The sequence below is a fragment of the Rhinoderma darwinii genome, chromosome 4 (genome assembly GCF_050947455.1).
Source record: "Rhinoderma darwinii isolate aRhiDar2 chromosome 4, aRhiDar2.hap1, whole genome shotgun sequence".
In the NCBI taxonomy this organism is placed as follows: domain Eukaryota; kingdom Metazoa; phylum Chordata; class Amphibia; order Anura; family Rhinodermatidae; genus Rhinoderma; species Rhinoderma darwinii.
In genome coordinates, this window is record NC_134690.1 from 336,570,161 (window position 1) to 336,589,134 (window position 18,974).

Sequence of the window (18,974 nt, forward strand, 5' to 3'; positions counted from 1 at the left end):
TGTTCTAGTAAGAACGCGATTCTGCTGTGTAAATGAATGGAGAGGAGTGCATGATGCCGATTGGTCAGCGTCATACACTCCTCTGTACAACGCCCACTTGGTCGAAAGTAAAAATACGCCCACTTGGGCATTAAGAAACTCATTAGCATAAACCAAAATCGCTCCTAACGTTGTGAAAATAGATAGTTTTTTTTAATAAAAAGCATTACTGTCACCTACATTATAGCGCCCATCTCCTTATGTAGGAGATAGGACACTTATAATGTGGTGACAGAGCCTCTTTAAACTTGGGACTATTAGATTTAGACAAGAAAAACGGCTTAGGGGCGTTCTAATTACAATGTACGCATATATAATTGGACAGTACAGAGATCTTTTTAATGATGTTTTTACACCAAGGCCTGTAACAATGACAAGGGGGCATCCTTTATATCTAGCGTAAAAAAGGTTTCACCGTCATCACAGAAGGGGATTCTTTACTGTTAGAGCAGTGAGACTATGGAACTCTCTGCCATAGGATGTTGTGATGGTTGATTCATTGAGCAACTTCAAGAAGGGCCTGGATACCTTTCTTAAAAAATATAATATTACAACTTATGAGAACTAGATTCTGGAGATGGGATGTTGATCCAGAGATTTATTCTGATTGCCATTTTTGGAGTTGGGGAGGAATTTTTCCACAAATTAGGAATTTGGCATCAAATTCATGTATGTTTTTGCCTTCCTCTGGATCAACACGGTAGGATTATATGTTGAACTAGATGGACCTGTGTCTTTTTTCAACGTTATAACTATATAACTATGCTGTGTATTACAGAAAATTGTCCATAAAGATTGTGTGCGTAATGTGTTTTGTTTTTTTATAGATCCTGAAAACAAGTGTTAACAGCGTCTTATGTTGAACAATGCTTGAGTAGATCAAAATACATTTGCATCCCAGGTCAGGTGCAACTGGCCACAACACCCCAAAACCAGAAAAGTGTGGGGAAAAAAAAAACCCTTTCTGCTATTACTTTCAACAAGCTGCTTTATTTTAAATTTTAATTCAAAAGTATTGGTATTGATTTGGATAGTGGAGAACTTTATTGTATGTGGAGCTAAAAACATAAAAAGAACAGAGTACTGACAACCCTGGCACTTATGTGGAGTTAAAGGGAAGTGATTACACATTGTTTTAATTTTTTTACAAGTCAGGAAATATTATAAATTATATTCTAATTTATAACATTTCCATGTGCTGGCCACTAGAGGGAGCAGTTCCCGAAATTGCAGCATGGGCAATTTAGTAAAGCAACCTCATTGCTTTATGCTGCAAATTTGGGGTAGACACACACTCTAGTGTCCTCACACAATCCCCCCTCCCTTATTCTGGCTAGTGCCAGAAGGAGGGGGTTTGAATCTTCAAACCCCCTACACTGTGTGCCGCCATTTTCTGAGCGACTGCACAGTGTAGGAGGATTAGATACAGTGCTCAGCAGACAATACAACACGAACATACACGAACATAATACACACATCACATACACAAACATAAATTACCTGCTCCTGCCGCCGCTGCCACCTCCGCTCCTATTCCTTGCTCCTTCGCTTCCTTGAACATATGGCCGGAAGTCATCATCTTACTGTCCGGCAGTGGCTTCCGGTCCACAAGAAAACGGTGCCGGATTTCGCTCTGCGAACGAGCTTCGCTTTGGTCTGTGTGGGAGCGGTGCATGCGCCGTTCCCACACAGACGGCGTACGCTGTGGTGAATGGAACGGCTCCCATTCGCATTCTCTATGGGGTTGTATGCGCCGTATTCCATCTCTGTATGTGTCGTTAATCGACACATACAGAGATGAAAAAAAAAAAGGCAGCCCCCATAGAGAAGTAAAAAGTAGAACAAAGTAAAAAGTAGAACACAAGAATATAAGTATGTTGTTATCATATTAAAAGCAATATGATAAAAAAAAAATTACACCTTCCCTTTAAAGATTTAAACTTTCCGAGTATTTTTGTAGATTCTAAGGGTACCAAATCACCATGACAGGCTTGCTTGATATTCTTGCCAATATTTGAAAGCCAAATCATGCACATTTTGGTGGCGTTCCTGGGCTATGCTTAAAATGGCTAGACACAACTTTTTTTGAACCAAAATTACCATAACATACCAAACACTGCCCCTTTTACAATCAAGTTTGGGGTACTGTCATGTGAAAATCAGGACTGTTGGCAATATATTATGCGATCTGTTAGATACCCTATCAAAGCTTTAGGACATATTTGGTGGGTACAATGCGTGGTGCTTTAGATTATGAATTGGAAAGTGAATACGAAATTTAAAAGAAACATTGATTACCTCTGTTGGTTTGTAGCAGTCTACTAATGATTCCTGAAAAAAACAAAAAAACAATCATTTGTTAAAAAGTATAGTGTAAGTGTAATTGTGAATAAAAATACATTGTGAAAAACAACGTAACAAAACTTAATTAAAAGAAAGAATTCCTGAAAGATTAACACATATAAAGGGGTACCTGTAATTTGACAACACGTTCTTCTTCACTAGCTGCATCTAGAAGATCATCTATGTCTATTTCTACCTCTGGCATTTCTTCTTCCTAAGAGGAAACAAGGAAAAATAATGATGTTTAACAATTTACAACTCAGGAAAGGTTAATTCTGGTAAATAACACCATGAATAATAGGTCCAAGGCACAGAAATGCCACGAAACACAAATGGGTATGTATAAGGCAAAAATGGAAACTCAATATTTCCCAAAAATACATTTTATTAAACAAAATGTACCACATGAACACGTAAAAACATTTAAAATAGCAAAACCATGCGAAACCTAGTCTCTAGGGGGATGTCACCCTGATAAGTGACCAGACTAAGAAGCCCCCACGCAACCACCTAGAAACCCCTCCGATTGCATAACAGCACGGATATAGAGAAGAACGTTGCCTCAAACCGTTAGCATCAGTGCAGCGTAATATCCAAAAAAAGAGGGGAAAAGGGGTCTGAATGCCCCACGCGTAACGCCACAATGTGGCTTTCTCATCGGTGTTTAATAGGTCCAAGGCAATTAGCCCATCTAAAGTATTATATAATAAAATAAACTCATGGTGCGACAGTGTCCGTTTTGCGTCAACAAAAAATGGAGCGTATTTCATGCATTTCAGCTCTGTGTGGTATCAGTGTTCCGTTTTTTTCCCCCTTCCTCATTTCTTTAGCAACTGGTGCATGAAACACTGACAGCACACAGATGTTGTCCGTGTTTCGAACGAACCCATAGACTACAATGGGTGATGTGGTCCGCTAAAAACGGACTAAACCAGGACATGCAGGGAGTTTCACGCAACTGATACACAGTGTGAAAAATCACGCAAATGTGAATAGCCCCATTGATTTGCATGGGTCAGTGCGCTATCAGTTATTTAAACGGATAGCACATGGACTAAAATATGTTAATCTGAATAAGGCTTAACCCCTTAATGACCGGGCATGTTTGTACCTTAATGACCAAGCCAGATTTGTCAAATCTGGATGTCTGACTTTATCAGAGAATAACTCTGTGAAAGTTTTGAATATCCAAGTAATTCTGACATTGTTTTTTCGTCACATGTTGTACTTTATTTTAGTGGTAAAAGTAGACTGATACAATTTGCGGAAATTAATAAAAAAATGGAAGAAATTTTGTAAAAATTACCATTTTCCCCTATTTTTAACTGCAATATGTCACATATCTACACACATACTGTACAATTTTTTTAATTAAATATATATTTCTATCTCTTTACTCTATTTTGGCAGCACTTTTGAAAAAATAAAATAAATTTTCAGAAATTTAGAGGACTTACAAATTGAATAATAATTTTATACATTTTGAAGTACATTTTTGTTTTCCTGCACCAAGCCAGGTTTTCAGAGGCTCATAGGTCTCAGAGTGATGGAAACCCCCACAAATGACCCCATTTAGAAAACTAGACCCCTTAAGGTATTTACCTAGGGGTATAGTAAGTATTTTGACCCCACAGTTTTTTGCTAAATTTAATACATAGCAGGTGAAAAAAAAAAAATTCACTTTTTTTCATAAAAGTATCAGTTTGAAGACAAATTTCTTTGTAAAGCGACCATGAGAATGAAGAAACACACCACAAAATCTATCACCCTGTTTCTCCTGTTTTCAAAAATACCCACATTGTGGCCCTAATGCGTTGCCTGGACACACGGCAGGGCCCGAAAGGAAGGGAGCACCCGGAGACTTTCAGGACTCCTATTTTGCTTGAAAATGTTTTAGGCCCCACTGTACATTTGGAGAGGCTTTGAGCTGCCAGAACGTTAGAAACTCCCCATAAACGACCCCATTTCGCTAAAATTTGTTTTTGCATCATTGTTTCCAAGCGCCGTAATTGTTTTATTTTTCCATTAATGTAGTGATATGTGGGATTGTTTTTTGCGTAACGAGACGTAGTTTTGATTGGTACTGTTTCGGGGTACATGGAACTGATTAACGTTTATTATGACTTTTTTGGCGGACAATGGAAAAAATAGCAATTTCACCATTGTTTTTTGCGGGTTTTGTTTAGAGTTCTCCTTGCGCTTTAAATTACATATTAACTTTATGGTTTGGGTTATCACGGTCGCAGCGATACCATATATGTGTACTTTTATTCATTTTTTACACTTTTACTAAATAAAACCTCTTTTTATGGAAAAAAATATATTTTTTTTTACTGTAATTTTTATTTCCCATTTAGTACTTCTTTTTTTAGTCCCACTAAGAGACTTTAGATCGCAGATATAAAGCTTTGGTATACATAGCACACCAAAGCATTATTGCCAGTCAGTGTAAAACTAATAGGAATATGCCCAAGGTAGACCTGGGGGCCTTTATCAGACCCCCGGCTGCCATGGCACCCCATTGGAGATTGCATTTGCGGACCGCCGACGGGTGAGAGAGGGAGCTCCCTCCCACTGTAAATAATTTAAATGCTGCGGTCGCTATTGACCGCAGCATTTAACGGGTTAAATGGCCGCGATCTAAGCAAACGTCTGAGCAGGAGCCGGCTGTTATCAGACAGCTGAGCCGCGGTTCCAGCCTGCACGGTACACCCGTGCAGGACTTAGGCCAGTGACCGCCGTGAAAAGGCATATTGGTGGTCACTAAGGGGTTTGGCCAATCTTTCATTTGAATCGTATTTGATTTATTTTTGCATGCCAAATTTGCCTCAATTCGATTGCGACAGGCCAGAACTATGGTGCATTACGAGTGCATCATCACGGACTTCTAAAACTGGTTAATATTTGAGAAGCTCTTCATGATTCTGGAGTTTGGTGGTGAAGACTAAGAGCGCATACCTTTCAAGCTGCCTTCTGTGGCTGCCTCCCGCAGTATCCTGCACTCTTGGCCGTGGCTGAGGAGCTAAGGTTTGAGCACCGGGATTTACACTGGGGCAATCTCCTGATTGACAACGTGCAAGATGCCGTTTTTTCAGTGTCTTTACATGGCGAGATGTTTGACATTCCCAGTGCCTGGATACAGGTGAAGATAATAGACTATACTCTGTCTCGACTGGATAAAGATAGACTTACAGGGTTATGTGACCTGTCCACCAATAAGGAGCTTTTCCTGGGAGAGGTAGACCTGCAGTTTGAGGTTTATAGAATGATGAGACAAGAGTACCAGCACGTCTGGTCCTTAGTACAGTCACAGTACATTAGAATCCGGATTATATGTCGGACAAGCTTCTTAGTGAAGTGTGGTATATAAATAAGCTGACATCTGCCCCCCAGCGCTGGGAGATGCAGACTCTAGGACTTCAGGAGAGAGGTGCAGCAGTTTGGAAGTGCTAAAGAAAAGCCTGCTCTTTAAGTGACCTCACCATGGAGTGAACCGAGAGGTCTCCTAAGGCCAGGTCACCAACACAAACTACTCCCTGATCACATATGACTGTGAACTCTGAAGCGTGCTAAAGTCTCCTCCGATTGTCACTTTCTCCTGCAGCTGCAGTGGCTTGTGTAGTGCCAGGAGGGTCTGATCACAGATGGTCCATGCAGATGTGGCTCCAGGGAGCCGGGCTGCTTGATTTTATTTTATCTACTTGCTATAATGAAATACCTTCGAGTTTTAATGTGTTATCCTCCAGTTACTCAGCCTCAATCTTTTGGGGGATTGTTATTTGGTGCCTGGTCCCGTATTACACCTGACAGCTGCATGGAGAGTCCCTGCGGAAGGACATTAAAATCCACCAGGACCCAAAACTAATCCTTTCTAGAGTCTAACTATCTGCATAATCTACTGGAAGAGGTTGCTCCATCTATAGGCCAGGCTTGGACATGCTACTGCTCCAGGCTGTGTATGGTATATTGGTTCTGGCGGCCCAGGCTGTGGCCTATAACTCCATACTATAAGGCTGGATGCACACGGGACAACACAGAAAATCAGCAGTGGGTTATAGTCCTAGTCATGTGGATGAGATTTGAAAAAAAGTCTAAATCCACATACTGGTGTACATTTTCCAAATGAAAATCAGAACAGTGCTGAGGATTTTGAAAAAACAAACAAAAAAACAGCTCATTCTGTTCTGGATGTTTACTGTGGATTTGAGCATTTTCAATGTAGAAGAGATCAACAGATAGGATGGGCGACTGCCCTAGGAATTAAGGAGTTAAATAAAAATAACAAAAAGGGGCCACACTCTGTGTACACCACCAAGAGGAATATATCAGGTATTATTGGAAAGGGGGAGAAAGATGTGTGGCTCCAATTAGAATGTACTAAGAAATAACAAAACATTATTATGAATAAATTTGTGCTATTAACCCCTTCAGGACTGAGCCTGTTTTGGCCTTCAGGACGAAGCCGATCTTTTCAAATCGGACATGTGTTACTTTATGTGGTAATAACTTTTGAATGTTTTCTCTGACAAATTAAATTTTTATTGGTAAAAAACACCACGATTTACAGCATTTTTCGAAATTTAAATGTATCTGCTTGTAAGACAGGCAGTTATACCACACAAAAATAGTTACTAGTTTACATTTCCCATATGTCTACTATATGCTTGCATCGTTTTTTGAACATTCTTTTATTTTTCTAGGATGTTACAAGGTTTAGAACTTTAGCAGCAATTTCTCATATGTTCAAGAAAATTTCAAAATACTTTTTTTCAGGGACCAGTTCAGTTCTGAAGTTTATTTCAGGGGCTCATACATTTAAAATAAAGAAAAAGGAAAGAGGAGGACAACGGCGATCCTCTAAGGTAATATTGTAAAGAACGGGGGACAGTGTGAGCAGAGAGGTGAGCTGGTACTCATCTGGCAGTGTTGTGCTAGGATAGGCACAACACTACTGCTTAGCGTGGAAACCAAGGTACGTGAAGATCGTTGTAGGTGTCGGCTGCCACCTGCTGCTATCCCAAGGGAGAAAAATCTGTTCCCGGGGAGATCGAACACAGGATGTGGAGAAGAAAAGTTGCAGTATTCGGGAAATGGCGCCTGACAGGTAAGTGTTCAAAACGAAGTATTTTTCAGTAGATTTTATTTGTAATAGATACTACGCGTTTCAGGACCGGACAGGTCCCTTCTTTAGGTTCATACAGCGATACACAAAAAACATGCATTTTATGCACAGAAAGACCGGGAAAAAAAGCCAAGCGTTTTTTCTGGGATGGCAATTACAAGTAATTTTTCAAGTGGGAGGGAGGAGTGAACTAACCCCAAAGGTCAGTATAGATCAGGGGTCTCAAGCACACGGCCCCTGGGGCTGTCATCTGCGGCCCGCGGGACACAGAGCCGCTAGAATCGGCTCTGCTCCGAGACTCTGGAATTCCCTGACATCGCTGTCCACATATGAACAGCGATGTCTGGGGCTTCCCCAGAGCCGGAGTCCCGGGCAGAGCGCTAGTACAGGCTCTGCTCCGGGACTCTGTGGAATTCCCTGACATCGCTGTCCACATATGAACAGCGATGTCTGGTGCTTCCCCAGAGCCGGAGTCCCGGGCAGAGCGCTGGTGTCGGCTCTGCTCCGGGACTCTGTGCAATTCCCTGACATCGCTGTCCACATATGAACAGCGATGTCTGGTGCTTCCCCAGAGCCGGAGTCCCGCGCAGAGCGCTGGTGTCGGCTCTGCTCCGGGACTCTGTGGAATTCCCGGACATCGCTGTCCACATATGAACAGCGATGTCTGGTGCTTCCCCAGAGCCGGAGTCCCGGGCAGAGCGCTAGTACAGGCTCTGCTCCGGGACTCTATGGAATTCCCTGACATCGCTGCCCATATATGGACAGTGTGTCAGGGTCTTCCCCAGAGCGGAGTCCCGGGCAGAGCGCTATTATCGGCTCTGCTCCGGGACTCTGGGGAAGCCTCTGACATCGCTGTCCATACATCGACAATGATGTCAGGGGCTTCCCCAGAGCAGGAGTCCCAGTGATGTCAGGAGCACAGCTGGAGTCCCAGGAAGAGCCTACTAGCGCTCTGCCTGGGACTCTAGCTCTGGGGTTGCCCCTGACATCTCTGTCCATATATGGACAGTGATGTCAGGAGCAGAGCTGGAATCCCAGGCAGAGTGCCAGAAGCGGCTCTGCTCCGGGACTCCAGCTCTGGGCAAGCCCCTGACATCACTGGGGCAGCCTCTACAGAGGGCACTGGGGCAGCCTCTACAGAGGGCACTGGGGCAGCCTCTACAGAGGGCACTGTGGCCTTCTCTACAGAGGGCACTGTGGCCTTATCTAGGAGTGTGTTGCATTATCCACAGAGGGCAGTGCGGCAGCATCCACAGAGGGCACTGCGGCAGCATCCACAGAGGGCACTGCGGCAGCATCCACAGAGGGCACTGCGGCAGCATCCACAGAGGGCACTGCGGCAGCATCCACAGAGGGCACTGCGGCAGCATCCACAGAGGGCACTGCGGCATCTAAAAAGGGGCTGCCCAATCTTGACATGTGTGCTAACTGAGCCGCCGGACTGCATTTAGCGACACTTAAACTGGAAAGCTGGATTGTTGAAATAAGCACATGGAGAAATCTCAAATTTTAAACCTAGCGGTATTTTTATAGTAATGTAGTATTATTATTCTAGTAATATAGTGTTATAGTAGTTCAAATAACTAATTGATAAACAATAATTTTGTATTGTATCAAATTTGAAAGTAATGCGGCCCGTCAACTTCCCATTTTTTCTATATGCGGCCCACTTACCCGGCCGAGTTTGAGACCCCTGGTATAGATCAAACAGTAATGTCAGATAATAGCTCCCCCTAATCGTATGCAGGTGAACTATATATACGCATTTGTAATGACGGGTATTGGACCTTGCCATCACAACTGTCATACTCATAATAAATATTTACCATATTGGAAAAAAACATTTAGAAAATGTATATATCTATAAAAAAAAAAAAACACAGTACTGCGTGTTTGTAGTAGAAATATGATCAATTTTCGAACAGAATAAAGAAAGTGCAGAAAAGCCCATCTTTATTCAGCATCAGTGGGCAGGATAAAAACTAGCTGATTTTAATACAAATATATAAATATAACCTGGTTCAGCACTCAGATTTGTGCTGTTTTTTTCTGAGGTGCTATAAATATATAACAAATCTGTCTAAAGTTGAGTTGATGACGTACAGTGCAAATTATATGTCCCAACAATATTATTTTTTAAAAAAGGTGCTTTGGAAAATTAGAAGAGGTCCCCTGTAGATGTTTTGTTTTTGGTTGCCCCTAGTTACACTGTATTACTAGGTCAACCAATACTGGATTTTTTTTTATATATGCTAGTTGATACTGAGGGCACCATATAGTATATATTTTATTTAACAAGTGTTCTCAAGGGTCTCATTCAACCCATCCGGAGAGAGACTATGAAATGTATAAATCCAAAAGAAGGATTCCCTATTTTTCAGAAGTGAGAATCTATTAGTGGTCTCTATGGGGATTTGTTCTAATGGTGTAATCTTCACCTCAAAGCGTCCCCCATGATGTTGATGCAGATGTCTAGAGACACTATGTTTTAGAAAGTGAATATTTGTGTTGGACCTTTGTTTGTTTATTCTGGTTCTCAACATTTGTTTGGTTCTTCCTATGTATTGTAGTCCGCACGTGCATTCCAGAAGGTATACCACGAAATTAGGCGCACAATTTAGGAAATGTTTTATTGTAAATATTTCTCCCGTTATGTTGCACTTGGCCGTCAAATGTCTGTGTTGGATATTAGCACAGTATGGACACCTAGATCTGTTGCATTTCTACCTCTTCGGTATGTGAAATTAAACAATTCTATCAGACAAACCTAATTTCACATACCGAAGAAAAGGTAGAAATATCAAAAATATCCTTGCCCCTAGTAGGCTGAGAGATATAGAAGGGAATGAAAGTACAAAAATTAGCTTTTTCCCCAAGATAACGGGGTCTTATAGATGCAACACATCTAGGTGTCAATGCTGTGCTAATATCCAACACAGACGGTTGATGGCCAAGTGCAACATAACGGGAGAAATATTTACAATAAAACATCTCCTAAATTGTGAGTCTAATTTCGTGATATACCTCCTGGAATGCACGTGCAGACTACAATACATAGGAAGGACCAAACAAATGTTGAATTTTTTGTTTATGTAACATAACTTTTATGAAACATTAGCTTTTTTTTTACTTGTCCCACTAGGGGACTACGAGACTTGAAGCTCTCATCGCTTCTAGAAGACATTACACTACCTATGTAGTGTAATGTGTTCTAACGGTCATTGCGACGTAACGGTCACTCTGACAGGCCACCTATGAGGACCAGCCTCCGGCTTCTGTACACGGCAGCCCGGAAGCCATTGTCTGGCTTCCGATTGCCATGGCAACCATCGCCAGCCCCCGTGATTTCATGTGGGGGCTGATGACCTGCTCTAAACGCCTTAAATTTGGCGATCGCAATCGACTGCCGCATTTAACTGCCAAAATGAGTGGCGATGGGCCGTAGATCGGCTGCAGAGAAGACACCCTGTACAGTCAACCGCCGCGGTTAACTGTCAAAGTACAGACGTAACTGCACGTCAAGGTGCGCAAAGTTACTGCACACCTTGACGTGCATTAACAGCATGGTGCGTGAAAGGGTTAAAATGTCCAATGTCAGTGTATGACATACGCGCCAATGTCCCCTAACTCTGCACGAAGGACAGATACTCTGCAATAATATAAGCTAGAAAGTAAGAGCTCCAGGTTGGGACATCCTTATGATGAAGGGTAAATAATATGTTGTCACAGTGTTGAGGATTGACACTGTGTACTTGTGTGTCAAGCACACTTGAAAATCGATGTGTATACTGCCCTTTAAATCAAAAAGACAGTTATTATTATGTCTTCTTTACCGGGCTGTAAAATTGAAGCCCAGGGGTGGAGAAGCCCTGCTGTGAGAGCGGTAAGGTGTATAGCCAACAGTGACACGTGTTTCACCAGCATTTCTGGCTTCTTCTAGGGGTGGCGACCACCACTCAAATAGGTTGCATTGATTGACAGTGTGTCAAACCAATCAAAAAATAGGGATAAAACAAATTACAATGTCAGTGTGCTACATGAATGAGCTGATTGACAGAACAGACCAATCAGAGAGAAATTAATGGATAACAATGTAACAATATACATTACGTAGGACCAATTCCACTACTGTGTACAGTACGTATCGCTGAATCCAGTACTGTATATACTTCTCATTATGGGTCACTAAAGCCATCTATAGCTCCATTTTTAGATAACTCCATGAATGATGATACAGTGAGTGTACAATAAATAACAGTGTATTTCTATTTTATTGTTCATCAAAGTAATATAAATGCATAGGTGCAATCAGTATAGGAGTGCATAATTTCTAGGTAATGCGAGCAGGGCTTGTATCACGCTATATTGTTGATCTGTTTAAAGATACTGTGTAAACAGTCTCTATTGAATTGAAGATGAGTAGGCAGAAGCCAATGGACGGGGAATATGAGATGCTTCCGACGGGCTATAGGAAAAAATTACGTAGGAAGAAATAAAATAAAAATTTCTTAAAAATTATTACAGAAAGCAGCCAAAATTGAAGCTCTCATTGAGGCCATGGGGATTGACAGAGTTCATGCGAAAGATCCATTGGCACTCCCACTTCAAGAGAGGCTCGTCTAAACGTACGCCCCTGATGTCCAACCTAATCTTACATATGCCCCAACCCTTAAGGGTAGTCCAATCCAGGTTGTGTTTTTTTCTTGAAATGCCTGGCAATTGGGGTGGGAGTGGATGGTTTATTCTGGGTTTGACTGTCTCTCATTTTTATCAAAGTTGATAACGGTTCCTATGTGTTCTCGAATGTGGATTCTAAGTCCCCTCGGTCTTGCCCACATATCTCAGACCACATGGACATTCAAGACAATGTACATCTTATATGGTTTCATATGGAAAATGTGTTCTCAAAGCCATTGACAAACTCTTTTGAAGTGCACAAGATTCTACAAGCTTCACACAGTTTACATGGAAAGAACCCTTGGGTGGAGATTTTCCTACTGGTGTCATTTCTGGAAAAATGTTTTGAAACCAGCAGATTTGAAATACTTTTCACCTTGCGGTAGCCTGAGTGAACCCGGTCACCTAGAATTTTCTTGAGGTCGGAGTCCGATTTTAGAACATGCCAATGCTTATTCAGGATATTCATCATTGTGTCCCATTCTGCATTATAACATGTAACACATATAACAATTTGTAATGAATCTTGTGTGGCTGGGAAACTGTGACTCTGTTCATGAGAGAAACCGGTTTGGTTGTGTCTTTATTTCTTAGGAATGAGTAGTTCTTCCCGATAAGTTCTTAAAGCAACATTATATGCCTCCTTAATACTTCTGTTGGAATAATTCCTAGCTTGGAGTCTAGATTTAAGTTCTGCTGATCTCTGTTTAAAAGTGGACAGTGTTGAACAGTTTTGTCTCAGTCCCAGAAATTCTCCCTTAGGGATGGCTTCTTATGGAGTTCCTGGAGTGTGCACTGTTGGCAGCAAGTAGACTATTGGTAGAAGTCTCCTTCCTGAACAGATCCGTGTGCATGTCACCCTTGATGTCAGTATAGATATTGACATCCAGAAAAGGAATTAGATGGTGATCGTGAGTGAGAGTCAGTTTGAGATAAAAAGTCATTGTTTAATACCTGAATGAATCCTTGCAAATCTGGTATGGTGCCTCCCCAGATGACAAAGATATCATCAATATAGCGCCGCCAGAGGATCACATTATCGTTGAATTTTTTCATACTGTCGCAAAAAACTCTTCCCACCATCCTAGATGAAGATTAGCAAATGTTGGGGCTACAGCCACCCTCATAGCTGTGCCCCTAACCTGAAGGTAGTATCGACCATCAAAAAGGAAATAGTTCTGCGTCAGGATGAATTTAAGGACGAAGTATTAAGTCTGTCTTGATGGGATGAAGTTCCACGTCCCTGGAAAAAAAAGAAATCCACTGCTGCGCATCCTTTATTGTGGTCAATGCTAGTATAAAGGATCTCTACATCACAGGTTACCAAAGTCTCATCTTGCTTAATTAATCCCATCTAGATCCTTAAGAATCTGCATAGTGTCTCTGGTGTAGGAAAGAAGCTTGCAGACTATTTCACGGAGTTCTTGGTCCAACCATTTGTTGCATTTTTCCGTGAGATTTACTACACCAGAGACAATAGGCCTGCCAGGTGGGTTTTGAAGATTCTTATGGATTTTCCAGAGCATGTAGAAAGTGGAAACTCTGGGGGTCTTTCATTGATAGAAAATTTCTCATATATAGAGTGAGAGCCCCCAGTCTAAGTCCTTCTTCAACCATATTAGTGTACTCCTCTAGAAATTGTGCAGTGGGGTCCCCCCAGAGGGGTTTGTAACAGATTTTATCTAGTAGTTGTCTTTTTGCTTCCTGTATATATTGGTCCTTAGCCCAAATAACTACATTCCCCCCTTTATCAGATTGTTTGTACTCAACAACTTTCCAGAAACTAAGCTCCTGTAGTGCCCTATATTCATCACTTGAGGTATTGTACTGTATCCCATGATGCTGTAGTGAGAGTATATCAACACTCACTAGGTCAATGAAGACCTTAACCGCAGGGCAAGTGTCCATGGAAGGCATGGTGGTTGATTTATGTTTGAGGATATTTTTATTTTTAAGTTCTAGAGTCGAGATTTTTGTCAGTATTTTCCAACAGGAGTTCTTCCAGGTCTCTGATAACATCCAGTTCCTGTCTTGACATACTCTGTATAGCTTGGTCTAAAAGCCTCTCCTCCCCCATATCGACTTGGGCATGTGCCTAGTGTTTGGTAATTTTTTATTTTTATATTTTTTTTATAAATGAGCATCCTGCCAAAGAGATATAAATCCTTAATAACAGTAAACGTATCCAGCCGGGTAGTGAGGCAAAAATTAAAGAAGGCACTTATAATGTGGTGACAGAGCCTATCTCCTACATAAGGAGATCGGCGCTATAACGTAGGTGACTGCTTTTTATTTAAAAAAAAACACTGCTATCTATTTTCACCACGTTATTAGCGATTTTAGCTTTATGCTAATTAGTTTCTTAATGGACAACTGGGCATGTTTTACTATTGACCAAGTGGGCGTTGTATAGGGGAGTGTATGACACTGACCAATCATCGTCATGCACTTCTCTCCATTCATTTAGTCAGCGCATAGGAATCCTGCTAGATCAGTATGTGCTGTCTTATACTGACACATTAACGTTACTGAAGTGTTTAGACATTACTTCCAGCCAGGACGGGATGTCTATTCACAATACCGAGACTTTGTTGACGTTTCTGTGGTACTTACAGCAGAGCGAGTGTAATCTCGCGAGATCTCGCTGTAAATGACAGGTTACAGCGAGATTACGCTTGCTCTGCTGTAAGTACCACAGAAACGTTAACGAAGTGTCAGTATTGTGAATAGACATCCCGTCCCGGCTGGAATCAATGTCTATTCACTGTCTAAATACTTCAGTAACGTTGATGTGTCAGTATAAGACAGCACATACTGATCTACCAGGATCCCTATGCGCTGAGGAATTGAATATAGTGAAGTGTATGACGCCGATTGGTCAGCGTCATACACTCCTCTGTACAACGCCCACTTGTCAATAGTAGAACACGCCCAGTTGTCCATTAAGAAACTAATTAGTATAAAGCTAAAATCGCTAATAACGTGGTGAAAATAGATTGTTTTTTTTTTTTAAATAAAAAGCACTGCTGTCATCTACATTATAGCGCCCATCTCCTTATGTAGGAGATAGGGCACTTATAATGTGGTGACAGACCCTCTTTAAGGCCCTTCATTAAGACCTGTGTTTGTATTGCCGTGAGAGGGTGTTGAGTGAGATTGATAACCCTCAAAGAATCCCCCATCATATCACATCTGGTAGATGGTAGACCTCTGTGGATCTTGTTTGCTGCCTTTCCCTCTCTAGGACCCTCTGAAGCCCCACCTCCCTCTGTCCCGTAAAAAAGGAATTTCTGGGTTGTGGGTGTAGTTCTTACGATTTTCTGGGTGTACTGGGCCTGCTGGCTATACACCTTACCGCTCTCACAGTGGGGCCTCTCCACCGCTGGGCTTCAATTTTACAGCCTGGTGAAGAGACCTGGCTAGTTAGCCAGCACCAGCATAATAACTGTCTTTTTGATTAAAGGGCAGTATACACATCGATTATTTCCAAGTGTGCTTGACACACAAGTACAGAAAGTGTCAATCCTCAATGCTGTTACAACATATGATGTACCCTTCATCATGAGGCTGTCACAACCCAGAGCTCTCACTGTTTAATTATTGCAGAGTATCCTTTCATACTTGGACTTAACTGTCCTTAGTGCAGAGTTAGGGGACATCTGCACATATAGCATACACGGACATTGGACATTTTAATAGCACAAATTTAAATCATAATAAAAAGTTTTGTTATTTTTTTGGTACATTCTAATTGGAGCCACACATCTTTCTCCCCCTTCCCCTTTTCCAATAATACCCAATGTAGAAGACATGAAACCTTCAGCAAAATATGCACATTTTTGCTGCAGAAACTCGGATATGCTGCAGAAAACATGCAGCATTTCCATCCCGTCTGAATCCAGCCTAACTCTTACCAGCCATAGTGTTCCAGTAAGGCCTCAAGCACACATCCGTGGCCCTTTATACATGCGAAAAATCACAGATCCGCAAAACATGGAGCGCACATGGATGGCTTCCGTGAGCGGTCCGTAGTTTTAACGGACCAATGAATAGAATGGCCGAGACCAATCCGCATACAGGGACAGAAACAGGACCTGTTCTGTAATTTACGGAACTGCCATGCTCGCGGGAAAAAACCCGCCTCTACCTCCCATTGAAATCAATGTGAGGCAATCACGGACATTTTTGCTGCGGTTTCTGCGGCAAAAAAACGTGTAAAAAAAACAAACAAAAAACTCAGTGTGAACAAGGCTTTAGGGCCTGTTCACACTGAGTATTTTGACAAGCTCTTTGGAGCGGAAACCGCTCCGCAAAACTCGTCAAACCGGCCGAAAATGCCTCCCATTGATTTCAATGGGAGGCGGGGGCGGTTTTCTCCCGCGAGCGGTAAAACCGCCTCGCAGGAGAAAGAAGGGACAAGCCCTATCTTCGCGCGTTTATGCCTCTGACCTCCCATTGACATCAATGGGAGGCAGAGAGCGTATTTTGGGGAGTTTTTTGCCCGTAGCACTCAATGGCCGCGGGCGAAAAACGCAGCGAAAATCGCCGCAAACTACGTACGGGAAGGACAAAATCTGCCTCAAAATCCCAAACGGAATTTTGAGGCAGAATTTTCCTCCTGCGAAAAAAAACTGTGTGAACACAGACTTAGGCCTCATGCACACAAACAGTTTTTTTTTTCCCTCCCGTAAATACGGGTCCTTGGTCACACGTATTCGACCCGTATTCCACCCGTATTTACGGCCACGTTGCAAAATTGCACTTCACTAATTGGCAGCCCCTTCTCTCTATCAGTGCAGGATAGAGAGAAGGGACAGCCCTCTCTGCAGTAAAAGTAAAAATAAATTCATACTTACTCGGCTGTTGTCTTGGTGACGCGTTCCTCTTTAGACATCCAGCCCGACCTCCCTGAATGACGCGGCAGTCCATGTGACCGCTGAAGCCTGTGATTGGCTGCAGCGGTCACATGGGCGTATAGTCATCCCAGGAGGCCAGACTGGAGGAAGAAGCAGGGAGTTCTGGGTAAGTATGAATTATTTTTTTTACAGGTTGATCTATATTGTGATCGGTAGTCACTGTCCCGGGTGCTGAAAGAGTTACAGCCGATCGTTTAACTCTTTCAGCACCCTGGACAGTGACTATCCCCTGACATCACCTAGCAACGCACCCGTAGTTACGGGAGCCCCATAGACTTCTATGGGCCAGCGTGTGCCGTTATTACGGCCTGAAATATTTTTCAACGGCACGGGCACCTTCCCGTAAGCATACGGGGAGGTACCCGTGGCCACTAGAAGTCGATGGGCCCGTAATTAGGGGCGTTTTTACGTTCGTGTGCATGAGGCCTTAGAGTTTCCTTTTAGATGATCCATGACTCAATAATATGACTGATTAAAAATGGTGTCCTAAAAAAAAACTGAAAAAAAAACCCACATACTAGCATAACTCTTACAAGAACAATTGCATAGCTATGCACAACAGATTCATTCTCTGAAAAAAAACAAAAAACAAGCAGGAACCAGCGTGGTGGCAGAGGCTGAACAGAAGCAAATTCTCAAGTATGCCTACGTCAAAATAGATTAGAAACACAAGAACTGCAGGGCAAAGCGGTCATTCCCTACCCAAAGAGGAAGAACGAGGTCTAAAACATAGACAGAGGAGACATTCACCCAACTGACAATGAGATTATGAAGGGTTTTTTTCCCCTTTAATTAAAATTTGGTTAGAAAATCTAAATTTCAGATTGCAACTTTTATCCCCAGAGGAAAGTAACTAAAACATTTCCTGGACAATACAAATCATGGCATCAGAAAAGATTTCCATTACTAGGAATGAGATGCTAAGGTGACAAGCCAACTGCTGATCGTGTAGGATAAGAATAGGCACTGCTCGACACCATAGCAGAAGACGCTGGTTCACATAGCTTTGTACTGTGTTTAAAATTACAAGCGAGCAGACGGCACGCAGCATGTAAGAGCACAACCATTTACCTCGGAGAGATTATAAATAGCAGCGTGCAGAGGGAAAATTCATGACAAACTGTTCTGAGCTTCCTATCAGCACAGCCCCAGCGTGTTTGTGTGGTCACTGTCAAGCCAAGTGGTCTCTGGAATTTGTTTAGTCTCCACACTGGGATATCAAGGACAAGTTGAGGGGACATTTGATGGTCAGATCCTGAATAGAATATTCATGAGCTAGATTCAATTTGACCAGAACCTAGTAGTAGTTTTTTTGGACACGTTTGACGGCTATGTTCACACGGGGTCTTTTGCCGAGTTTTTTGACGCGGAAACCGCGTCGCAAAACTCGGCAGAAACGGCCCGAGAACGCCTCCCATTGATTTCAATGGGAGGCGTCGGCGTCTTTTTCCCGCGAGCAGTAAAACTGCCTCGCGGGAAAAAGAAGCGACATGCCCTATCTTCGGGCGCTTCCGCCTCCGACCTCCCATTGACTTCAATGGGAGGCAGGAGAAAGCGTGTTTTCTGCCCGCGGCGCTCAATGGCCGCGGGCGAAAAACGGCGCGATCATTGCTATTGACACGGAGTATTTTGGGGGAGGAATATCTGCCTCAAAATTCCGTTTGGAGCTTTGAGGCAGATATTCCTCCCCCAAAATACTCCGTGTGAACAAAATCGGCGTGCAGGGAGAGGAAAATCTGCCTCAAAATTCCAAGTGGAATTTTGAAGCAGATTTTCTGCCTGCAAAAAACGGTGTGTGAACCCAGCCTAATATTAGAGTGAGGAAACATCTTAAACCAGGGGTCTCAAGCACGCGGCCCGCGGGCCGCATGCGGCCC

General features: G+C 42.5%; 1 protein-coding gene across 1 annotated transcript in view; it reads right to left on the reverse strand.

Moving 5' to 3' along the window:
• The window catches only part of PPP1R14C (protein phosphatase 1 regulatory inhibitor subunit 14C), a 109,134-nt gene that overhangs the window by 13,593 nt on the left and 76,567 nt on the right, over positions 1–18,974 (reverse strand). Inside the window, exons 2-3 of the mRNA XM_075864446.1 lie at positions 2,513–2,596; positions 2,338–2,370 (exon numbers count right to left, since the gene is read on the reverse strand). Coding sequence (XP_075720561.1) covers positions 2,338–2,370; positions 2,513–2,596 — 117 coding nt within the window. The remainder of the gene's footprint in view (positions 1–2,337; positions 2,371–2,512; positions 2,597–18,974) is intronic.